At 41.6% G+C, this 25,621-nt stretch overlaps 3 protein-coding genes across 3 annotated transcripts; 2 read left to right on the forward strand and 1 right to left on the reverse strand.

Moving 5' to 3' along the window:
• Positions 1-15,025: 15,025 nt before the first annotated feature.
• On the reverse strand, positions 15,026-18,519 carry LOC117821960. The gene is made up of 5 exons (XM_034696547.1): positions 18,255-18,519; positions 17,660-17,753; positions 17,453-17,534; positions 16,966-17,343; positions 15,026-16,550 (listed from the first exon to the last, which is right to left on the reverse strand). Exons 1-5 carry the CDS (start codon positions 18,355-18,357, stop codon positions 16,494-16,496), a joined length of 714 nt encoding a protein of 237 aa, XP_034552438.1. The 5' UTR covers positions 18,358-18,519; the 3' UTR covers positions 15,026-16,493.
• On the forward strand, positions 15,247-16,455 carry LOC117811697 (putative nuclease HARBI1). Its single transcript, XM_034682156.1, has 2 exons — positions 15,247-15,922; positions 16,079-16,455. The coding sequence occupies exons 1-2, from the start codon at positions 15,247-15,249 to the stop codon at positions 16,453-16,455; spliced, it is 1,053 nt and encodes a 350-aa protein (XP_034538047.1).
• Positions 18,520-19,608: 1,089 nt separating the features above from the next.
• LOC117811771 lies at positions 19,609-25,417 on the forward strand. Its single transcript, XM_034682274.1, has 3 exons — positions 19,609-19,665; positions 19,830-19,925; positions 22,129-25,417. The coding sequence occupies exons 1-3, from the start codon at positions 19,609-19,611 to the stop codon at positions 25,012-25,014; spliced, it is 3,039 nt and encodes a 1,012-aa protein (XP_034538165.1). The 3' UTR covers positions 25,015-25,417.
• The last annotated feature ends 204 nt before the right edge of the window (positions 25,418-25,621 follow it).

Consider the following 25,621-nt stretch of genomic DNA (forward strand, 5'->3'; position numbering starts at 1 on the left):
AAACCATACTGACCTTGCCATCATTGAAAATCAGGGAGAGATTGACAGACTTTTAAATCTATGTGCGAAAAGATGTTGGATTGGTCTCCACAGAGATGAGGAACATCCTGAAACCTGGAAATGGTCTCATGGTGAAAATGTCCACTTTGAAAGGTGGGAGGATGGTCAACCTAATAGCCAAGACGATAAGTGTGGTCTTACATCTAACGGACTTTGGTATGACATATCTTGTGAAAGACAATTTGAAAGTGTGTGCTCTGAAGACAATCTGATCTTGGTTGAAGAGGAGAAGACATGGGAGGAGGCTCTGGAACACTGCAGGACTCTTCAGACTGACCCCACCTCAAACAACACACACTTCAACCATCTCTATGACCTTCCACACATGCACTCTGAAAAAAACAACCTGTTCGCCAAAAACTTGATCCAAAGAGCCCGGACCCCGGAGGTGTGGATAGGCCTTCGTTTCCTGGCAGGACAGTGGCTGTGGGTGGACGGCTTCCCTCTGGACGAACAACAGAAAAATCGTCTGCCCGTCTGCCCCGCTCCCAAGATGCACTGTGGGACGATGTCAAAGACAGGAGGCAAGTTTTCAGAGAGGGACTGTTCAGAGAGGAGGAACTTCTTTTGCTTATTTAAGGACTAACTGTATCATGGGTTTAGAGCTATATTTAAGCTTTACTGTATTTGTTTTCTTGTGTCACAGATGACACGTTGGGACATCTGTATTCACAAACATGAGTTATCTTAAAGTTTAAAAATGTTGTTCATACAGTATGTTGCTTTCTTATTCATTTTTGGCTTTTCTAAACAAACAAACAAACAAACAAACAAACAAACAAAAAGAGCTACTCACTCATCCCCTGCTCTAAGGGGGTTCTCTACAATTGCTGTGTTTTAATTTACAAATATTTACAAGCTAACAAAATATATATCCAGCACAATCCAAACCAAAGCCTAAACACACACTGTGTGGATCAGTTGAAAGTTATACATGCTCTGAAGATTTGAGTGCATTGACTGATGCTGGTCTGATGGGAAAGGTAAGAGAAGGGGAGAGCAGGCTGCCGGGAGGTATATATCACGGATGGATGTCATCATCTACCATATGGGTTGGAATATAATTTTAAACAGTCACTGTTTTCAGATAAGGTAACCTACTGATTTTTTGAGGGATTTTTGCATTATTATAATCTTTGTTTTAACTACATTTATGTATTTTACTTATGTATTTATGTATCTATTCATTTCTTGTATTTATCAGATCTGTTTAACTTTTACTGATTTTTAATTTTGCTTTCTACCCTTACTTATTTAATTAATTTTACGGAGTTGATTTTATTTGTAAGAATTTTTTTAGGATTATATATATTTTTTATTATTTTACCATCTCTGTTGTTTTCTGTCTCTCTGTTCTATTGCTAAGCACATCGGCCTGCATGCTTGTATGTATGAAATGGGCTGTATAAATAAAGTTGAATTGATTTAAGTTTGAGTCAACAATCCTCTGACTTTTCTTCCATTGCCCTTCTTACTTCAAAGTTTTGGTTTCTGGAGAAATGTCTCAACAGAAATGGACTCAACTTTTAGGGAACAGTTTCTTTGTCACCTGTCCTGCTTTGTAGCTTCTGAAGTTAAAGAAACACAATTTAAAATTGTATGTGTAATTTACCCTGTAGTATGTTATTTTTTACACAACACATTTACATTTGAATTGGACCTTTGTATTTTTGTTCTTCAGAGGTTGAAACCACTGAACATGTAATCATAGGGGGATCATTTTACATTCATACTTGTAAGTGGAAAAGTAACCCCTGTAACCTCTCTTTATCTTCTCTCTTTTTCACCAACGACCATCATCTGTTCAAATGTGTAGAATCATTCATCTAAAGGGTGTAAAACTTTAGAACTCTATATCTCAATACTTACTTTTGAAATATCTTTAACCATGATTGTTGTGCCTTATTATCGTTTCAGTTGAATGTCTTCTGTTTGGTTCTCTTTATCAAGTAGTTGTGTCTTACTCTTGTTCCACTCCACCACTGTTATCCATATCATTTGAGTCTCTGTAATATTTCCCCTATCTTGCTCTGTAAATATCTGCATGTCAAAACAAACAAATGTTAAAAATAAAAATAGAGTATTTTCCTCTATATTTTGTTGTTTTAATTGTTTCCTTTTAGTCCACTTCCTTCTTCATAGAACCACCACAGAGTTCAACTTGAATTTTTACAACACTTTGTTGTTCAAGCAAAAAGCTAAGCTACACTTTTTATCAGCCTCAGTGGTGTGTGTATTGTTTCTGCTTATTAGCAAATGTTATCATGCTACCACAATAAGCTAGGACTGAAGGCATGGTGAGTAGTACCTTCTAAACAACAACATACAACTATGGTTATTGTGCTATAGAACTCCCAGTACCACTCTTATATTATTTAAAGTCTTATTTGCAGTAATTTCTTAGACATCAAGAATTGTATATGATATACTATTATATAATGTAGTGGGGAGAATTTTTTAATACCTTCATTTTCTTTTCTTACAACATGTTTTTTATTGAATAGAATACATCTTTATTGTCATTGTTGTGAAACAATGGAAAGCAGTTTATCAACTCTTCACAATAGCAGCAAACAGAAGTTAATATTTAAAATAAGACAATATGACAGTAGAAATAAAAACAAGGCATGATTGAATGATAGAATAAGTTAATCAAATAAAATAATCAGTATTATTCAAGTCAACACAAGTCTTCTTTGTCCACTGCAAAAAAAAACCTGTGTTAAGTGTATCCTGATACCTCTCATGTTAATGTGGGTGATGGACTTGGATAGTTTGATGCTGATCCATCATGCCCAGACCCAGGATGTGTGGATAAGCCTTAGTGTCCTGGAAGGAATCATAGGCTTGTGGGTGAGCAGCTTCCCTCTTGAGCATCAACTGGATCAACACCTGTTGTTCTGCCCTGCTCACAGGATGCACTGTGGGACAGTATCAGGGTCAGGAGGCACATTTTCATACAGGGACTGTTTAGAGAGGAGGCATATTTTATTATTAAAGAACACTTCAGCTATAGTTCTAGCTTCAAAATACTGTATTATGCTTGTGTCAAAGATGACTCCTGGAGGCATCTAGTTACAATGTTGAGCGATGATTCTTTCTGATTTAAGAATGATATTGGCTGACACGCTGAATTACATTACTTTTTAAATGTTATTTCTGAAGTTCATGTTTTGATGCTTCAGACTGTTTGTCTCTCTCATTGAAGTTCTCTTTTGCTGTCATCACAGTGTCAAGTTACAGACATTAAATCATTTGAATAAAGTGCGGCAGTAGCTCAGTCCGCAATAGTGATGGGAATTCCGGCTCTTTTTAGAGAGCCGGTTCTTTTGGCTCGGCTCACTACAAAGAGCCGGCTCTTTCGGCTCCTAAGTGGCTCCTCAGATGTTTTCTTGTTTAAATTAATGTATTACCTAAAATAATGTAAAATTATATGTCAAGTGAGTAACTAATGTAAAAAACATACATTATATCAAATGTGTATTATTTATGAGGCTTTATTTATATACTCAACATGGAGCAGAGTACTACAAAAATGTATTATAAAGTATAAAAACAAGACCCATCACAATTAGACAAAAAGGTCCAATCTCTAATTGCATGTATATTATTTATAAACTTTTAAACACCTTCATTAACAGCAGGTTCCCTTCACTGTCTTTATTCTTCACTTATTGCACTGATGGATAAACAGTTCTAATGTCCATGACCTGGATGACTGAGATCCTTCACAGACACTTCTAATGTGTCTTTTCAGGTTTATTTGTGGACCCTGATTGATGACATTTTCACCTTGCACAGTCAACACTCTGCCTTTAAACAGTCTCTGCCGTTTCAATGTGTCTAAAGTTTACTGTTTCCTGCAGTCACTTTTTTTTTCACCTTTCCAGTACGTTCTCTGTCTGTCGCGCATGTTCTCCCTCTCGTCTCCCTCCTGTTGGTGTGCTCACTGTGCTGTGTGTATCTGTAACCCCTCCCCTCCCCGTTCTGCTCAATGTGGACATGTGATTGGCCAAGACGCCACCATGTCTTGACCAATCACGTGAGGCTTTAACAGAAAAAGACGATAAAAATTAAAAAAACGGCTCCCAGTCAGGAGCCGGCTCCCGTCGTTCACTTCAAAGAGCCGGCTCTTAGAGCCGGATCGTTCACGACCGACACATCACTAGTCCGCAAGGACTTGGCTTTGGAACTGGAGGGTAGCCAGTTCAAGTCCCGTCACAGACCATGCTTGGAAATTGGGCTGGTAAATGGAGAGCTGCCAGTTCAGTTTCTGGGCACTGCCGAGGTGCTCTTTAGCAAGGCACCCTAACTGCTCTGGTTGCTCATTCATGTGCAAGCCCTCTAACTCTGACATCTCTCCATTAATGCATGTCCATATGATCCTGTTTGTGTGTATTTCAGCCAGTGTGTGTGTAACATGTTCACATGGACAAAAGAGACTGAGGTAGTAGTATTTTCTCAGCGAACAGTGCATATTCAATCTGTTAATTATTACATGGATAGAGCTGTCACAATAACAGAATTTCAGAAAAAATCTTACAATAATAACTTCTGCTTTGATATCACTTCATCAGAGATTTAACCCTTGCAGACCCAAAATGAGTGCTTGTAGAGAAGAAGTCATTGAAAGTCTCAAAATGAGCATTCATCATCTAGTGGTGTGTGTATCTGCAGAGTCCGTGCTCTCTGTCTGTCTATTTTCATTTTCATACTTATTTTGTACTAATCATTGTGGGGGGTTGTAAAGCTCCCTGTCAGCAGTCTGCAGGTTAGGACTAATAAAAGTCATACATGGACCAGGTGACATTGCGGTCTGTCTCCTCTGCTCTCTGTCTGTTTGAAACAGACATAAATGTAACATGTGCATCTTATGAGATGCTAAAGACTGAACAATAAAGTAACATTTGCTGACCTGTGTTTGGGGAGAGATAGCAGTGTAATGGAAAATTTGGAACCTTTCTGCACATTTCTGCACATTTACACAAAAGCGATACCAAAGCTTTTTTTATTGTATAATATTTGTTTGGTGTGGAGGGGGGGCCACAGGGGGGGTCCAGGTTCAGTTTGACAGGGGCACTGGCCCCTGTTGGCCCCTCCCCAGAACCGCCACACCTGTCACCGTCCGACAGGCCACCATGTGCCACCATGGTGCTGCGTTCAAGGCAAATTGGAAATACGGGACAAACCGCGTCCCGTATTGATTCAAAACAGGACTCAATGTATAAGTGTGAAATACGGGATAATTCAGTATTTTACGGGACAGGTGGCAACTCTATTATCGTCATAGTTTTTTGATCACTGAAGGATGTTACTGCTAAAATGGGCTGTAGTCTGTGGAAGTATGAGAGGCTTACAATGTAAGTTGTGTAATGCAAAGGTGATCAAAAGCAGCATATGATCAACATTTTAAATTAAAGTCACTGAAGATGGAGATACCTTCATATGTGTATTATCGATGTAGAAATTCAAGTATTCAATGATAAACAGAAATAGAGTTCACAAATGATTGACAGCAGGTGGATGTCATGAAGTCACTCCTGTTGTCCAAATGTCTCAAACATCATCGACCAATGGCCACAAGTGTATGTTTTGAAGATACAATTAACAGTCTAGTGATGTTGAGGTATGAGAGGCATTAACCCTCATGTTGTCTTCGGGTCAAATTTGACCCGTTTTCAAACTTTCTTTTATCAGAACTATGTGTTGCTTTCATCTAATTGCTTGAAAATGACATGGGTGGTGCCCTGTGACACATTTTGTAAATGCACTTCGTGATCAATACTTATACTAAATTATGAATGTTTTATACAACTTTATAGCTTCTGTGGTCCTCCCGGGTCAAAATGACCCGTGGGGCTTTGGGGTTACTGGTCACTCTTTTCAGAAGATGAGAGTGAAAACACACAGTCAAACACACACACACACACACACACACACACACACACACACACACACACACACACAATATCAAGAAATTGTACTTTTCCTTGAATGCAGATCAGAGCATCCAGGCAACAACCAAACACAGACCCATACATGCACACACACGTGTACACACACACTCAAGCACACACACACACATACACACACACACACGCGCGCGCGCACACACACACACACACACAAACACTCAAACGCAGACACAGGCACACACACACAACCAAGAAATCTTACTTTTCCTTGAATGCAGATCAGAGTTTCCAGACATCAACCAAACACTTACCCACACAGGAACACAAAGAAACACACACACACACGCACGCACGCACATGCACGCACACGCAAATGAAATAAAGAAATATTACTTTTCCTTGAATGCAGTTTAGAGCATCCAGACATCAACCAAACACAGAAAGAAACACACACACACACACACACACACACACACACACACACACACCTGAAAACATGTCACATTGTGTCCTTATAGCTTTCAGACCACTTTGAGACAGGGACATATGCAGACACAGACAGACACATGTATGCATTTTTAAAGCTGCACCTGTGTAAACCTGTTGTTCTTAGACCTTTGATGTGCCCCACCCGCTCTGGGGTCAGGATAAACACCAAACATCAAAGTCAGTATAAAACTATCAGAGTTTGGAAAAGTAGCAGACAGAGAACAGACCTAGAGGTCCTACACCGATTGTGATAACCCAGAGTATTCCCTAATATCTGCTTATTTTACACAAATATGAGCAATAGAAGTTCATGTAAATGAGGGCCACTGATATAAGGTCTAAAAAGAAGTTTGAAACTTAGTAATGACCCATAATGGCTTGGTAACAATGACTTATGAGTTATAACTTATTCATTATAAAGAGTCAAACCAGCCTGGGTCAATTCTGACCCACAAAGACAACAAGTGTTATACTGTGATTCTGTGAAGACATTGAAAACAGTTTCAACATTTTAACTTGACCACATTTTTACAGAGACTTGTCAGTGAGCATTAATCACCAAATTTTCCTCTGATCATAATTTTGACAACAATAATTCAAAATTTCAGCTAAAGCAGACACAAAAACAACGTATGATTTCATGTAAATGAGCATTATGGACTACATATTTTAAATATAATTGTGAAACCTAAGGCAATGGCTTGGAATGAAGTTGACTAAAGAATGGTAAAACAAAATTTGGTGATAAATTATATTTTATGCTTCATAATAAGTGAAATTTGCCGGGTAAATTTTGACCCGGGAGGACAACAAGTGCTATTATTTGCTGCTGTTAAAAAATAATAAGTGGTTCCAAAACAATATTCTGACCAAACACTCACAAGAAAAAGCCTGTGAAAATTCATGAAGAAATTCTTAGGTGATCATAATTGTTGTCAAAATAATTCAAAAAGTATGTTTTTTTAAAACCCCAAATCAAGTCATATCTTCATGTAAATAAGCCATGGTGAGCATAAATAATGCACTAAAGGGTTCAAAGTTGGATGAATGAGTTCAAAGGAAGTTGTCAAAAAAGATAAAATACAGAATCTGGTGAAACTTAATACTACAGGTTTTTAAACAGACATAACCACACCGGGTCAAAATTGACACCGGGTCAAAATTGACCCGGTGAGGATAAAAATTGCGTAGTCCAAACAAGGAAAACACAAGGGTTAAATTCAAAGAAAAGTAAACACAAATGTCTATTTGTTCTGTAGTTAAAAAGAGTCCAGACACAGTAAGTCCTGATGCGTGTTCTGTCTTTGTCTTTATTTGATTAAGTAAATCATAGATGCAGGCGTTGGCTCTCTCACACAAATAAGTATTTGCTTTGTAAATAGAGGATGGTGAAAAAGCTTGGGCCAAATCATTCACATTTACTCTTTCACTGTTTGTACTTTAACTTGTTGACAGACCATGTCATTGCAATACAGAAAGAAAAAGACATAATGTGCATAGCACAAAGAAAAAACAAAAGTAGAAATGTGAACATAAGGGGAAACTGTACATGCAGGGCTGTAGGAATTACAGTGCAGTGCAGTCTTCCTACACCTCCTGACGTTCCTGTCTGTTGGGCCACAAATTCTCATCCACATCACAGCAAATATCTTCTCTTGCGATGCAGTGTGGAAATGATCTTTAAGAGTGTCTTATCCAGCCTCTGCAGGTATCTGCTGTGATGTCATCACATGCTGCATCCCTGGCATCCACAAGGGTCATCTGTGTATGTGGCCTGTTCTGTTGATGAACAGTCTGAATGATGGAGGACACAGGTGTTCTCCCAACATTTGGCTGCACCCTTCGACCAGCCTCGGCCATGGTAAGACCATGATTGAGAACGTGGTCTACAAGTGTGGCTCTTATATCATCAGGAACATATGTCCTCTGCCTCTTCCTCTGTTTTACCTCCCTACTCCTCCACCAAGCAGCCTCACTCCTCCTCCTCTTCTTCTTCTCTCTGGCTGTTGACCCAGTCCAGTTCCTTGTCCTTCCATTGTCAGACATTGTAACATTGTGTTGTGCTCCGGCTATATATTCACTTGCCAGTTGATGGTTCATGAGATGCACCTTTGAGCTATTTCAGAAAACTGGTTGATCATTGGTTGATCTAATGCTTCACACATGTCCCTTGGTTAGAGAAAGTCAAGATTCACCTGGGAGCAATTTACCAATTCAGGACAGATTTAGAAACAAAGCTGTGATGGAGATGTACAGAAATATGACTGACATATTCTGACAACATGTTCATCCACTCTGCATGTGAAGACTTATGAACTAATGCCTAAATGTTGTGGAGGGTGAGACTATTCAACAGAGACCCATTCTAATACATTTTGATCAACATGACATAAACACTTGATAATGTAGGAAACAGCAGAGAAGTGTACAGAATCATTTGCATGGATGTACCAAAGCATTTACAACTTGTTCAAAGAAATGAGAAACTGCTTTTTTGATTTGCAAAAATTGAATTTCCCCCCTGGGGATTAATAAAGTACCTTTCTTCTTCTTCTTCCTCTTCCTCTTCCTCTTCTTCTTCTTCTTCTTCTTCTTCTTCTTCTTCTTCTTCTTCTTCTTCTTCTTCTTCTTCTTTTCACAGTCAGCCTCAAGTGGCGTCTAGAAGAACTGCAGTTTGGGGTAATTCTGGACTGGCTTCATATTTTAGTTATCAAGGGTAATTCATCTCCCCTGATACTCAGTCAAAGCTGATCCTGTAATTAAACCAGATGTTGGTGAGTGTCATTGAAGGGTCACAGGGTGAAGTGGAATTCTACAGGAATATTTATGTTGACATTTCTATCATCATTCAGCCCATCTTTTCAAAGCTTTGCAGGTATTAGTATCTACTCATGTGTGTGTCTGTGTGTGTGTGTGTGAGACAGAGAGAGAGAGAGTCTGTGTTTGGGCTATGGACTAAGCTACCACCTCCAGTCTTAAAATATGAAGCCAATGCAGAGGTGTTAAAACAGCAGTTCATTGTGTCTTGAGGCTGGCTGCAGAAGCAATGGAAACCACATACCTACCCATTAAAATAACCTTTATTGACAGCAAAAAGAAACACATTTACAGCCTGCTTCAAACAACGTATTTGGTCTGAATAGCTCATTTCCCAATCAGCACACACTGTACGAGGAGTTCATATTTGAATACCTTCTTATTTTAGAATCATTTTGAAGAGTTTTTCCTGAATAAGGGGAGGAGGCTAAAGGCCCGTCTCAACTCCTTTACCTCTTGCTGTGTCGACTGAAAGTGAGTCAGCATTCCAAATATAGAGGCCGCTGACTGTAGGCTTTAAAACTCCACCTCAGAGGTGAATGGACGACATCACGGAGACTATGTCCATGTATTTAACAGTCAATGGTTGACAACCACTTATCGGCAGGTCATTTCATTTTGCAACAAGGTTGCCACTTGCCTTTTACTGTGTCCAGGGACCCAAGGGGAAGTAAGGAAGTTCTTCCCTGTCCTGTCTGTTCGTGACAAGAATGAAGGTGACTCTGATTTTACATAGTGATCTCATATTTGAGTAGAGATGCCTTAGCTTGCTTCTCTGATTTACTTAAACAAATAGAGGGAAAGAAAGCTATGACACTAATGGCATATGTTTCAGAACATTTATCTAACTATAGTAGAATGAATCTTTCTCTACTTGTTGTTGCACTTCACCTCAGAGTCAAAGTCTTTTTAGGTTCATGTTTGACTCAGTTACATGTTGGGCTGCTGTATATCCTTTACATATATGATGATTTATACACTTGGACATCAGAGGATGGCCTTGTAACATCTCTCAATTGTCAGAATTGTCAAACTATATTACACATTTATAATTAATATTCTAATTTCTGGTTCCATTTAATATTTCCTATATTTCAGTTTCAGTAATAAACAAGTAGGTATTTAATTAAGGACTCATCTCTAACCCCAAGTTAAATTGAATTATTGTCACTGTGTGTGTGTGTGTGTGTGTGTGTGTGTGTGTGTGTGTGTGTGTGTGTGTGCGTGTGTGTGTGTGCGTGTGTGCGTGTGTGCGTGTGTTATACACATGCAAATGTTTCACCATCCCCCCAGCAGAGCAGTAATACAGATGCAAATGTCAACCCCATTGAAGAGCTGGTGAGCAGGGAGCCTCCTGCGGGCGGCGTGCTCAGGGCCGCTGCAGTGTACATGAAGAGTATCCACTCACACCCCATACTGTACGGTGGCTGTAAAGGCTGATTTATACTTCTGCATCTCCCCTACGCAGCAGGGGCTGACGCGGACATGAGCCCCACATACTTGTGCGTCGATGTGTCCGTGTCGCGCAGCAATTCTCCTCCGAAACGCCTGAGGGCAGTGTGGTCTCTCTTATAGCCGGTCGCCTGCTTCCAGTCCCGCTACGATCTCTGTTTCCTATTCCACATCGATTCAGAGCGTGTTCTGTTAATCTACAGCTGATACATGTTGCTGTTTATCATACAGACATGATTACATGAAGAATAGAGAGGAGGAGATGAAATACACGGCCGATGTGTGGCCGATGTCCGGGATCCCGGAAGTGCTGTGAATGCGGGAAAGACAAAGCCGTCGAGCGGACCAATCACAGAGCTTGCGGTCCGTGTCGGCTCTTCGTGTAGTTACATTTTGGAGGAGGTGCACGTCAGCTACGTGCGTAGGCCTCTGCGTAGATACGGGAGCTACGCAGACCTACGCCGTAGGCTACGCCGTCGATTCGACGCAGAAGTATAAATCAGCCTTAACAATGAACAATGATCAATGATCAATCTCTGTATAAAAAAGTTGGTGTGTTTTCACTGTGACTGTCTCTATGTGTTTGTTCTTGTATAAAACAAAGGTATCATTTGATTTAAGTTTTGAATGACAGTTGTAACCTAAACCTACTGTCACACTCTCTGTCCCTATCTAGGGATTGGAGACAGAATCAGTTAGACAGGTCAAATTTCCCCCACTGTGGTGTAATGTCTCCAACTCTCACAAAAAGACACTGACACTGTGTGAGGGATGTTCCAGGCTGTCTTTCAGTCAAAGTCTGATTTCTTTTAGATTTTCTCTGTATAGCTGAGGTTCAGTTTTTGTGCCTGTGGTCTCTTTTCAAACAGTTAGAAGTGGAGTCTGCTTCAGGAGACTCTCTGTAACAGTCTCACCTTCCCCCACAGGCCTCTTAGCCCTGCTAGGGAGCAGAGTAGTGTGTGGTCAGCACCACCACCTAGTGGTGAAAGTGTAGACTACACACAGGCAAAGAGTGGAGCAGGATGCAGGGTGTTTTGAGTGCCATTATGGTTTAAGTCCAATTCTCACAAATAAAAGCAGACACTGTGTGAGCTGTTTCAGGCTGTCTTTAACATTACATTTATTTTACTTTAACTAATGGGACACTTACACTGAAGGGCCCTGATTAGCCAGGGAGTCAAAGTCACAAGAAGTTATTTGAGAAAGAGAAGTATTTTAACTTGAATAAAAAATGCTTCATTACTTTGGGAGAAACACTTTAAACCTTATTCAGATTAGAGATAAAGTCAATTATATGGAATACTTTGAAACCTGGAAAAAGTGACTAAGTGACTATGTACCGTATTAGGAGATGACACAATTGACCTTAGAAAAAAGCTGATGAGTTGATGTGACTTTTCTGGTATTTGGGAGATTGAAACAAAGTAAGTTTTGAATGTGTAAAATGTATTGTTTAAGTCACATCAGGTCTGAAGATTCACAGTTATGTATCTCATGTAGTGATGGGCAACGGATGTGAGACAATAAAGTCAACACCTACATGTGAATGTTGACATATTGTGTGGATTGAAAGGGTTAGGCTACTCTATGGATGAAAAATCACTAATTAGAAGTGGTTTAATTAGATAAACTAGAACCCTGGACACCTGTACACCACAGTTGACATGCAGTAAATTATGTTTTTATGAATGTTGCCAAATATTTTCAACTAGGCTTCCGTGCTCACCGTGGCGGCCCTCCTACTCGTTGCAGCTTAGCCCTTGCAGCTCCCGTTGCCGGTGACGACTGGGTATGGGCCCAATGCTCCAGCGCTATCCATTTTTTAAAATTATTATTATAACCTTTATTTAACCAGGAAATGCTCATTGAGATTAAAAATCTCTTTTCCAAGAGAGTCCTGGCCAAGATAGGCAGCAGCACAGTTACAGAGTTACAAATAGACAATAGACATAAATACAAATAGCAGACGCATACAACAGCTACACAACAGGTACCTCCAGACAAACAGCCTGAGTGACATTTAAACAAAACATCTACAGACAGATGCTTCAGCCTCCAAGTCGTTTAAGGACCGCTTCAAAGCATTCAAAGATATCATGTCAGATAGTTTTAGATCCTTCTGTAAAGCATTCCAGGTGGAGGGAGCAGCAAACCTGAAGGCCTTTTTCCCCAAGTTCAGTCCTGACCCTGGGAACAGATAGTAATAAAAGATCCTGAGATCAAAGATTATGACTTCCTGAGTTCTTTTGTGCAATATAAGCGAGGAGGTAAGAAGGAAGTAGTCCTAGGATGCATTTATAAATAAGAAGACGGCAATGTTTTTTCCTGCGTGACGACAGGTAGGACCATCCTCTCTGGAGTACAGCACACAGTGATGAGTCATCGTTTTAAATTTGGTGATAAACCTCAAAGCTCCATGATATACAGTATCAAGTATGTGCAAGCTTTGAGCAGAGGCGTGCATTTATAAAACATCACCGTAGTCCAGCGCAGACAGAAAAGTAGCAGCAACCAGTTTTTTCTTTGCTTCAAAAGAAAGACATGATCTAATTCTAAAATAAAAACCCAGCTTTAATTTCAACTTTTTAGCAAGCTGCTGGATGTGAGGGTTAAAGGTTAAAGTGTCATCAATTAAAATACCAAGGTATCTATTGTATTGCCTTGTTATGTTTGTGACCAAACTACGACATCTAGGCTGTTTCTCAATACCAAGTACGCCGAGTGCGGACTTCCGAACTTCCGAAGCACGGACTTGGGAGAACGACTGGGGAGTTCAGACTCCCGAGGACGGGAGGCCGCAGTGCGGTCATTGTACAATTGGAACAGCAGCGTACTCATGACGTCACTTCCTAGACTTGCCCGTCTACCTCCGGTGATAATCCCTGTAATAATCCCTGTAATGTTTTATTATTTTTACATTAAAATAAACTATGATGTAAAACAAATCCCTGCCTCCGTTTGTTTTAACTTTAAAAATATTAATATGTAGATGTATTTATCCGAACCTTACATATAAAAGCCATTGGCGGGAAAACGTTGTTGTTGATATCAATAGCCAAATACACGATTGAAATCAACGAAACTTCACATTTCCAAAGTGTAAAAAAACTAAACTAAACTACAAAATGGATAGAGTCATGGTGGCCGTTGCTGCAGGTTTGCTGTACAAAGCAGCTGAAGAGGAGGCTGCCCAGCTGAGAAGGCAAATCCAGTTGAGAAGAAGCAGGAGGCGGAGGAGATTGATGAGAAGACGTGCCTTATTAGCATATCTCTGTACCCTTGTACGTTGGTTTAACCCCACTCATTGGTATTTACACTTGACAGTTTCCTCAGTACATCTAGATAAAAGCTACAACGGGTTTGTATTGTATAGATAACTGGTTAAACACAGGTGGTCTTTCGTTTATATAGGCTCAGTATGGATAAACACCTCACTATATAAATGCCTAGAGGTTAATATTTATCTCAGAGCTGTTGTATTAGGTCTACAAAATGAAGTGTTGAGTACAGGTTTGACACTTCATATAGTTTTTTATAGTATATAGTTTAGTAACTGATTAACTTACATTCCATATACATACCTGTCCTTTGTTTTCGTGGTACTCAAACACCTGGAGGTTTATACTGTGACAGGCCAATGAAAATTAGATGTATAAAACATCAATACATTGATGCAAAGAACCCATACCTAATTTGTGTCACAAATATCATTAGTCATTAAATAAAACAGACTTCAACACAAAAAGGACATCATGTACAACCCTGATTCCAAAAAAGTGTAGACACTTTAAATCATAATTGAATTAAATCATAATTGAATGTGATAACTTGCCACCCCTTTTGACATATGTATCATAATAAAATTCATCAAAAAAGATAAATAAATAAAAAAAGAAGACAGGCATATAAAACACCTATTTGGAAAATTCTACAGATAAAACACACCCATTGGCAATAGGTGATAGTGACATGTCTGGGTGTGTAAGGGGCATCCTCAGTTCACACGAAGGGATGGTAGAGGTTCACACAATTATATAAAACAACATTACTACATGGGCTCGGGGACAATTCCTAAAACTTTTAGGGTTTTACAGTCAGTAAAAAACAGTTTGTTAATTATTCTGTTTTTATTTCTGATTTATACTATGTCTCAACTTTTTATTAGAAGTCAGAGTTATATATGATACAGTAATCATGTAGGCCACTTTATCTCTTTTGACTTATAACCTGTGCTCTTACCACTTACCAAGAATTGACAGAAATACAAACTTTCTCACACCTCACTTAACAGGTCAGGTGTTAAAGGGGAATTTAATTTTGGAAGGATTAAAAAATTCAAACAAAATATCAATTAACATACAGTTCAATAAATATTTAGTGGTAAAAACACACAAGTAATAAATACCATGCATAATAACTATTAAAATCAATGCTAATAAATAAATAAATACATCTAAAAATATTTTTCTTTTGTTTTCATAAACAGGACCAAAGTCCCTTGCAAACATATGCAATGGTCAATGCCCATGTGCCCATCCTTGCCAGCTTCTTCTCTGGAGCTGACTTGAAGCCAGCCTTCAGGCTGTCCAGGGACAGCTTCAAGCTGCTGATGCAGATGCTGCCAGGTGAAAAAACTCACGGCTGGGGACGTGACATAGAGGTGCTGGTGACTCTCTACTGGCTTGCCTGTGGAGCCTCTTACAGGGTCACTGCTGACGTCTTTTCAATGCCCTTGGCCACAGTCTGCAGGATTGTTCATAACCTGGTGGAGGCATTGATGACGATACTCCATCGAGTCATTCATTTCCCAAAGCCAGAGGAAATGGAGGAGGTGGGGGCTGGCTTTGTCTGCCTTGCTGGCCATGAGGCATTCCGGCATGCGGCTGGTGCCATCGACGGGTGTCACATCCGAATTGTTCCTCCTGCAGAGCCACAGAAAAAATATTATTACAACAGAAAACTGTTCCCTTCCATTCTTTTGCAAGGCATCTGCAACGCAAAGGGCGCATTTGTGGATGTCTACATTGGCAATCCAGGATCAGTGCACGATGCACTTGTTCTTCGGAGATCACCAATGTACCGCCAGGCCCTGTATCCTCCAGATGGGTACTTTCTCCTTGGAGATGGAGGATATCCATGCCTGCACCATCCTGTTGCTATTATGACTCCATTCCGCCAGCCTATAGCAAGTAAGCTCTCTCTCTCTCTCTCACACTCACTCACTCACTCACACACACAGCATTGTAAGGAGAGAGAGAGAGAGAGAGAGAGAGAGAGAGAGAGCAAATTGTTAGTTGAAAGACTTTAAAACTCAACATATTTTCTCTGTGAATTTTGACTTACAGGCCAAGTTGAAGCCCGGTTCAACAGGCATCATGCCAGAGCGAGGAGCATTATAGAGCGCACCTTTGGCATCCTGAAGACGCGCTGGCGCTCCATCTTCCTGAGGGCCCTAGAGATCCGACCTTTGTTCGTACCAAAGGTTGTTGCTGCCTGCTGCATTCTGCACAATATATGTGTGGCAGCAGGTGATATCCTGGATCTGGATGAAGAGGAGGAGGAAGAGGAAGTCCCGGTCCCCGATGACAGTGAGGATGATGCAGACAATGCTGACACTGAAGAGAGGGCGCTGTCAGGGAACGTTGTTCGCGGAAGGCTTGCCGCTCAAATTTCTGCTCCAGAGGCACTGCCAGTATTTCTGGGTGAACATGACTACATCTAAACTTCTCCAGATGTGGTCATGTTCACTGGAAATACTGGTCATGTTGCAGCATAAAGATGCTGTTTGCTGCAACATGGGTCTTGCACTACATTTAGCTAGATAGATAGAAAAACATAGATAGACAGTTAGATAGACACACATAAACAGATAGACAAACATAGATAGACAGTTAGATAGACATACATAAACAGATGATAGACAAACATAGATAGAAAGTTAGATAGACACACATAAACAGATAGATAGACAAACATAGATAGAAAGTTAGATAGACATAAATAAACAGATAGATAGACATAAATAACCAGATAGATAGGCATATAATAGATAGATATAAATACATTGTATATATTGGTTTTTTTTTTCATTGTATATATCTTCATTTGTTGCAATGTTCTTTTTCATGTTCTGACTCAATTCAATTTCTCTGCATAACTGTAAATAGTTGTTAATAACTGAAATAAGGGCCATTTAATCACTTTTGTTTTTGTAATTTTAAAATTTATTTACAAGTTTTTCAAATAGGGCCAGGTATCTCTCTGCCTGCTCATTTGCTGCCCTCTGTCTCTCCTCTTCTCTGGCCAACGCCTCTCTCTCCCTCTGCTCATCCCTCTCTGCCTGCTCCTTCATAAAAGCCAGAAGATCCTCCCGGTCCCTGGTCCTCTTCCTTGGTGGCTGGCTAACACTGGCCTCTGCTGCAGATGGGGCAGAGGCTGGTGTGCTGACTGTGCCACCTGTAGTGGCAGTGAGGTTGGATGCAACAACCAGGGGGGGATTGACTGAGTGCTGCCCCTGGAGTGCTGCATCCATAGCACCATACCACTGCCAGGTCGCAGCCGTCACACTACCAGCCTCTACCCCTTTGCCCGTGGGTGGGTCCCTAAGCTCCTAAAATCAGGATGTTGACAACAACTCTGTGAAACTAATAGCTCAAATGATTTTGCAGTTCTAAAGCTCAGGGTTCATGTATAATACAAATAGAGAAACAAGTAGTTACCTTGTATTTATCTTTTAAATTGTTCCACTTTTTTTTTGCCTGTTTGGATGTTAAGGCAAGGCCAGAAGTGGTGATAAAGTCCCTGGTGTTAACAGAAAACAGAAATGTATCAACAATAGTCATTATGAATGGAAACTGTGCAAATCTAGCACCAACACTTCCCCAGACGAATAGGAAATAATACAAGCTCTCAAAATCAATACTCACTCCCATCCACTTCTGGCCGAGTTTCTTCTCCCCGTGAAATGGCTCTCGTTGGCGGCCCTCCACTCAATGAGGGCTCTGGTTTCCTCAGACGTCCCTTGATTAAAATAGGGTGTAATTGTTAGTTTTAATGTAGAAATAAACATTGGAACAAGTCTGAACAAAAAGGGATTAAGGTACGCAAACACTTTAGTGAAAGGTAAAACGCCTGCCCTACTACAATCAATACTTAATACTGTAAATATACAAAGTTAAGCACTTTAGTTCCGCCAAACTGATAAGCCTGTTAATAACTGAGACCAAGCTTGCCCGTTATATAAGCCTGCCCCAAAACGAATTATATCGCATGTGTAACCGATGCAGAAATATCACAGCCAGCAGCAAATCTTAAAAGAACTTTTCGGCGGGGTATTATGAGCTGTAGCGTTACAGTGGGACCCGGCATGTCCGAAAACGTAAGTGAAACATTTCAGCCTGGCTTTATCTTGATATATCGACCACGTATTTAAGGTTTAAATATCTACATTTTCGCATAAAATAATCTCAGAACTGCATTTTGTGTCACAAAAACCATAGTATTTTGAAAAGTATAGCTTACAGTTGTGGGTTTTCTCCTCCGCCATTGCTCCCGCTGGTTGCAGTGAAATGCATTCTGGGATACGTTGCTGTCCCAAGTCCACACAAGTTACCATCCGATGCATCCTCGGTGAAATGGGCGTGTCGAGAACACTTCCGGGATTTGTAACGTTCTTGCCGAAATGCGAACTTGTGTATTGGAACAGTACTTGGGCTGTGACTGATGACGTTTCACAAGTCCACCAGAACGCAAGTACAGAGAAGAACGCATATTGAGAAACAGCCCTAGTGTCTAAAAGCTGTAATAGCAAAGCTTTGAGTTATTTTGAACCCTTGGTCTTGCCGTAGTTATGTTGCCATGGGTACGGACCGTTTTGTTTATAGTCTATGGTACGGACATAATCCTTCTTATATCGCGTTTGGAAAACATTTGCCTGTAAGTATTTTCATATACAGTGCGTTTAGTTCAGTTTCATTGTTTCAGATTGTTTGTGATAAAGGTTAAAAGTCTATTTTAAAACCGCCGACAGTGAAATCTATATATGCTAACCACTAGCATGTCAATGCAATTTCCCATGTATGTTAGCATCAAGCTAGCGCTTCGTGTCGTTATAGCGCTGTTACCACGAGAGAGATGTAACATTTGTATGGTTTCTCTTGCGTGAAACTAATGTATATTTTCTTGTGTGTCCAGTTTTACAGTTTTTATGAGTAAAGCTACAAACGGAAAATCCCGAATCATAGTTTTTCTTGGGAAACTGTTATCTAACTGCCAAGCTGAGATAGCTGGGGCAGAATAGTAAAAAGGCACCATTTTTTGAACAAGCCAGCAGCCTTCCATGCTGTAAGAGAAGACCTATTACCAGTCACGATGACACATAATGAAGAAGAAATGGACTTATTGGAGACAAGATCAGAAATATCCAGCTGCTCTAGAGCCAGTAAACTCTCAACAGCCAGCTCTCTTGCACTGAGAGCACGAGCAAAGGCAGAAGCTGCTCGCACTGAACTTTCATTTGCAAAAAAGGAAGCTGAAATGTTAAAACAACAAGCTATACTACAAGCAAGCTTACATGAGCTGAAAATGGAAAAAGCTGCTGCAGCCGCAGATGCAGAAGCTAATGTGTTGGAAGCAGCTGCACAGGATGAGTATCAACAATTCGGCTCTCCTCTTCTAGTGCATAGACCTGTGATGCCTCAGATCCCAATTGAGTTCCCCAGTGGAAGAGCTACAACACAGTCATCAGTGCAAAATCCTTTTCTTCAGCCATACCAGAGTGCACAAACAGCTAATACGCTACATGCAATCACAACCCCACCCGATGCAAAGCCACCAGTAGGCACACGTCCACCAGCATCCCAGCCAACCATGGGCAATGGTGAAACAGCAAAAAGCTGTGTGCTACATAGTGAAACGCAGCGGAGTGAAAGCAGTGAGTATGCATTTGCTGAGTTAGCCCCGCATCATTCATTCAAAAGAGAGGATGCTTTGTACACAATGCATGCTAATACTGTTAAAAATGAGAGACATTCTCACGGCTATGGAGAGCCTCCTCATAACATCGAGCACACGAGTGACAAATGTGTGCTTCCTCAGTCTCATCCAGCTCAGTCATCACCCTTACATGACACCACCTCGTCCAATCCATCCGCTGCTATCGACTTAGCAAAGTACCTGATGCGTCGAGAGATGGTGAGTTCCGGCTTATTGACATTTGACGATAAACCAGAAAATTACTGGGCTTGGAAAACATCATTCATCAACTCCACAGAAGACTTGAAACTCTCTGCTAGAGAAGAACTCGATCTTTTATGCAAATGGCTGGGTCCATCTTCTTCTGAGCAAGCTAAAAGAATCAGAGCAGTGCATATTCACAGTGCATCCGCTGGCCTCCAGATGGTATGGCAGCGATTAGAGGACATCTATGGCTCACCAGAAGTAATTGAAGATGCTCTACTGAAAAAAATTGATGATTTTCCAAAAATCACTGCAAAAGACAACCACAAGTTAAGACAGCTAGGAGACACTCTTATGGAACTCGAGGCAGCTAGAGCAGATGGATACTTACCTGGCCTTATGTACCTCAACACCTCGCGTGGTGTCAGCCCCATAGTGCAGAAGCTACCGTACAACCTGCAAGAAAGGTGGATCACGGTAGGATCACGCTACAAAGAGCAACACAGAGTGTCATATCCTCCATTCTCAGTCTTTGTGAACTTTGTTTGTGAAGAAGCAAAGGTGCGTAATGATCCAAGTTTTGCTAACATAACGGGAACACTGTTTGCTACCAAGACAGAGAAAAGCTACTCACCCAACTATCAGCCATTTAACCAGCATGTGAAATCAACAGTAGCTGTAAGAAAGACAGAAATCTCTTCAGATGGCGATCCTGACAAATTGTGTCCTCTGCATAATAAGCCGCATCCTCTGAGAAAGTGTCGTGGCTTCAGGAACAAAACAATAGAGGAGAGAAAGGCGTATCTGAAGGAAAAATCAATCTGTTTCCGCTGTTGTGCATCCTCCACCCACATTGCTAAAGACTGCAACAAACCTGTTCAGTGCAAAGAGTGCAATAGTGACAGACACCCCTCAGCACTACACCCAGGGTCCGCTCCATGGAAAACTGATTTTCAAACAAACACTAGGGAGCAGCAAGGCGGGGAGCAGCAAGGCGAGGAGCAGCAAGGCAGGGAGCACCAAGCAGTAGCCGGTACATCTGTGACGTCTAGATGCACAGAAATCTGCGGAGATGTCAATGCCTCAAAATCCTGTTCCAAAATCTGTCTTGTCTGGGTGTACCCTAATGGACAGAGAGAGAGAGCGCTGAAGACCTACGCTGTTCTAGATGATCAAAGCAACAAATCACTAGGCAGATCAAAATTCTTCAAACACTTTGGCCTTCAGGGAACAGGGTCAATGTACACTCTAAAGACATGCTCAGGAGTGGTAGAGACATCAGGCCGACGTGCCAGCAACTTCATTGTGGAGTCTCTGGATGGCAAAACCCAGATCTCTTTACCTACCTTGATTGAATGTGACTTGTTGCCAGACAACAGATCTGAGATTCCATCACCAGAGGTAACAAGACATTATCCTCATCTCATGTGCCTGACAGATAAGATTCCAGCTCCGGACCCAGATGCATCCATCTTACTCCTACTTGGACGTGATATGATCCAAGCACACAAAGTCAGAGAACAGTGTAATGGACCTAACAACGCTCCATTTGCTCAAAGACTCGATCTCGGATGGGTATTAATTGGAGATGTGTGCCTCGGAAGAGCGCACAAAACAAACAGTGTCAGTGCCTTCAAGACCAATGTGCTTATGAGTGGCCGTCACTCGATGCTGGAACCCTGCACAAGCAACATACTGGTAAAAGAGAAAATCCATTCTCCAGTGCTGCCTCACGCCCCTCCAGGTATGTTTCATGCATCCAATCCTAAATACAACACAGACAGCCTTGGACAAGACGTGTTTCAAAGTACAGCACATGATGAAAAACTTGGCATGTCAGTTGAAGACAAGTTGTTTCTCGACCTCATGGATAAAGAGGTTTACATGGATGATGCTAATTGCTGGGTGGCACCCCTGCCATTCAGACCAAATAGATCACGCTTACCCAATAACAGGCAGCAAGCGTTCAATCGTCTCACATCCCTGCGTCGTATGCTGGAGAAGAAAAAAGGGCATGAAGGATCACTTCTTCAAATTCATGCAAACAATGTTCGACTCAGACCAAGCAGAGCCTGCACCAGCACTGACAACAGAACAGGAACGGTGGTACCTTCCAATATTTGGTGTTTATCATCCACAGAAAAAAGACCAAATACGCGTAGTATTTGACTCCAGTGCCAAACATGAGGGCCTTTGTCTCAACGATGTTCTCCTTAAGGGACCTGACATGAACAATTCATTACTGGGAGTCTTATTGCGTTTCCGTAAAGAACCTGTAGCAGTGATGGCTGATGTGCAAAAGATGTTTTATTGCTTTACTGTCCGTGAAGAGCACCGGGACTTTTTGCGCTTTTTGTGGTTTGAAGACAACAACCCAACCAAGCAGATCACCGAATACCGCATGAAGGTTCATGTATTCGGGAATTCTCCCTCTCCAGCAGTGGCCATTTATGGCTTAAGGAAGGCAGCCCTACATGCAGAAGGAGAAGATGGTACAGAAGCCAAGCAGTTCATTATGCGGAACTTCTACGTGGATGATGCCCTGGCCTCTTTCCCCACAAATGATGAAGCCATCTCTGTCTTGAAAAGAACCAAAGACATGCTAGCTGAGTCAAGCATCAAGCTGCACAAGATAGCCTCTAATAGCCGTGTGGTGATGGATGCGTTCTCCCCAGAAGAACGGGCTAAAGACCTAGTCAACCTGGAGCTAACAATCGACCCCTTGCCACTTCAGCACAGTTTGGGACTCACCTGGAGCTTGCAGACTGACACCTTCACCTTCTGTGTATCTAGAGAGAAGAAGCCGTTCACCAGAAGGGGGATCCTATCCACTGTTAATGGTCTCTACGACCCACTGGGATTTGCAGCACCTGTTACAATTCAAGGAAAGGCCTTAGTCAGAGAGTTGTCAGCCGAACAGTTTGAATGGGACGCCCCTCTCCCAGCTGTGAAAGAAAAACAGTGGAGGCTGTGGACAGACTCAGTCCATGAGCTTGAACAGCTTCAAATAAAAAGGGCATATGTACCTGTTTCTTTGCGCTACATTGAACACAGAGAACTCTGTGTTTTCTCTGATGCTTCCACCATGGCCATTTCAGCAGTGGCATACTTAAAAACAGTGGACAAGGAGGGCCATACTCACGTCGGGTTCGTCATGGGCAAGTCAAAGCTGGCTCCTCATCCTCAACACACCATTCCACGGCTGGAGCTTTGCGCTGCCGTACTGGCGGTTGAAATGGCAGACCTATTAACAGAGGAACTGGACATTGATATCCACAAGGTCACATTCTTCACAGACAGCCGGATTGTATTAGGCTACATTCATAATACAAACAGAAGATTTTACGTGTATGTGACCAACAGAGTTGCTCGCATCAGGAAATCCACAAGACCTGAACAGTGGAACTTTGTCAGCACAGAAAACAATCCTGCAGACCATGGGACACGCTCTGTGTCAGCAGCCCAGTTGTCACACACCAACTGGTTACAAGGTCCAACTTTCCTGTCCAGAGACACCTGCTTAAAGCAAGAGACTTTTGAGTTAGTAGAACCTGATGCCGACGCAGATATACGTCCACTGATCACAGCTTTCATAACCAAAGCCTCTGTCAATCGGCTTGGCTCACGGAGATTTGAGCGCTTTTCAAGTTGGAAAGCCCTCTGCCGAGCTACAGTCAAACTCATATACAAAGCCAGGTCTTGCAGTAAAAATACAAACAGCAAGACAGAAGTATGGACACAGGCAAAAACAGTTATCATCAGAAGTGCCCAACAAGATGCCTTCTCTGAGGAGATCAGGTCCCTCTCAAGGGGTGATGTTGTCTCAAAGTCCAGCACTCTCAGGAAGCTGAACCCTTTTGTTGATGCAGAAGGCCTTTTGAGAGTTGGAGGGCGTATGCCTGCAACACACACTCCCTGGGAAGAGAGACACCCAATCATTGTCCCCAACAAACAACACATCGCCACCTTATTAGTGAGACACTATCATGAGCAGGTCGCACATCAAGGGAGACATCTAACAGAAGGTGCTCTTCGCTCTGCTGGTTTGTGGCTGATAGGAGGCAAGAGGTTGGTGTCTAACATCATACACAAATGTGTGATCTGTAAAAGGCTAAGAGGAAAAGTAGAGGAACAACAGATGGCTAGCTTACCTGCTGATCGAGTCAGCCCGGGTCCTCCATTCACAAGTGTCGGTGTTGATGTGTTTGGCCCATGGACTGTCAGCTCACGGCGCACCCGAGGTGGGGTTGCAGAGAATAAACGCTGGGCTGTCATCTTCACATGCATGGTGACAAGAGCCGTGCATATCGAAGTTCTAGAGTCTCTGTCCTCTTCAAGTTTTGTAAACGCCCTAAGAAGATTCACAGCCATTCGTGGACCAGTTCGTCTTTTTCGTTCTGATCAGGGTACTAACTTTGTGGGTGCCTGCAAAGAGCTCCAAATAAGATCTGGGGACCCTGAGCTAGCAACTTACCTTCTAGATAAAGGTAGCACCTGGACATTCAACCCTCCCCACGCCTCACACATGGGCGGAGCATGGGAGAGGATGATAGGTGTGGCTCGCAGGATATTGGACGCTTTGCTGTTGAAGAGAAACACCTGTCACATGTCTCACGAGGTTCTGGTCACTCTCATGTCCGAAGTTATGGCAATTATGAATGCTAGGCCTCTAGTCCCTGTATCGTCTGACCCAGATATGCCTGCCGTCCTTACACCTGCCATGCTCTTGACACAGAAAATTGAGACTGTGTTGCCACCATCACCAGGACAATTTGACCTCAAGGATCTCCACAGTAAACAATGGAAGCAGGTCCAAACTTTAGCTGATGCATTCTGGAAACGTTGGCGGCAGGAATACCTGGTGACCCTTCAAGCAAGACAAAAGTGGCATGTGGACAAACCAAACCTGAACAAAGGAGACGTGGTGCTTCTGAAGGATGCACAAGCAAAGAGAAATGAATGGCCTGTTGGCATTGTAGTTGATGTCTTTCCAAGTGAGGACAAAAAAGTTCGGAAGGTGGATGTTAAGGTAGTCAAGCAGGGCACTCCAAAGGTGTACTTGAGGCCTGTCTCAGAACTTGTGTTGCTTTTGAAAAATGTATAATGGTATAATGTGTTATACCAGGCGAGGAGTGTATTGCCTTGTTATGTTTGTGACCAAACTACGACATCTAGTGTCTAAAAGCTGTAATAGCAAAGCTTTGAGTTATTTTGAACCCTTGGTCTTGCCGTAGTTATGTTGCCATGGGTACGGACCGTTTTGTTTATAGTCTATGGTACGGACATAATCCTTCTTATATCGCGTTTGGAAAACATTTGCCTGTAAGTATTTTCATATACAGTGCTTTTAGTTCAGTTTCATTGTTTCAGATTGTTTGTGATAAAGGTTAAAAGTCTATTTTAAAACCGCCGACAGTGAAATCTATATATGCTAACCACTAGCATGTCAATGCAATTTCCCATGTATGTTAGCATCAAGCTAGCGCTTCGTGTCGTTATAGCGCTGTTACCACGAGAGAGATGTAACATTTGTATGGTTTCTCTTGCGTGAAACTAATGTATATTTTCTTGTGTGTCCAGTTTTACAGTTTTTATGAGTAAAGCTACAAACGGAAAATCCCGAATCAGAGTTTTTCTTGGGAAACTGTTATCTAACTGCCAAGCTGAGATAGCTGGGGCAGAATATCTATAGTGGGAGACAAGTTCAATCT

This window comes from Notolabrus celidotus, chromosome 1 (genome assembly GCF_009762535.1).
Source record: "Notolabrus celidotus isolate fNotCel1 chromosome 1, fNotCel1.pri, whole genome shotgun sequence".
Lineage (NCBI taxonomy): Eukaryota > Metazoa > Chordata > Actinopteri > Labriformes > Labridae > Notolabrus > Notolabrus celidotus.

Bases quoted from the DNA above. Each gene is read 5' to 3' on its own strand.
- LOC117811697 (XM_034682156.1), top strand. From the start codon at position 15,247: ATGGTCAATGCCCATGTGCCCATCCTTGCCAGCTTCTTCTCTGGAGCT. The intron at 15,923-16,078 runs GTAAGCTCTCTC...TTTGACTTACAG, and splicing joins ATTCCGCCAGCCTATAGCAA to GCCAAGTTGAAGCCCGGTTC.
- LOC117821960 (XM_034696547.1), bottom strand. From the start codon at position 18,357: ATGCATCGGATGGTAACTTGTGTGGACTTGGGACAGCAACGTATCCCA. The intron at 17,754-18,254 runs GTAAGCTATACT...ATTTTAATCAAG, and splicing joins GGAGGAGAAAACCCACAACT to GGACGTCTGAGGAAACCAGA. The intron at 16,551-16,965 runs GTAAATAAATTT...CTATCTATCTAG, and splicing joins TGGCCCTATTTGAAAAACTT to CTAAATGTAGTGCAAGACCC.
- LOC117811771 (XM_034682274.1), top strand. From the start codon at position 19,609: ATGGTGAAACAGCAAAAAGCTGTGTGCTACATAGTGAAACGCAGCGGA. The intron at 19,666-19,829 runs GTGAGTATGCAT...GTGCTTCCTCAG, and splicing joins AACGCAGCGGAGTGAAAGCA to TCTCATCCAGCTCAGTCATC. The intron at 19,926-22,128 runs GTGAGTTCCGGC...GTTCTCCTTAAG, and splicing joins ACCTGATGCGTCGAGAGATG to GGACCTGACATGAACAATTC.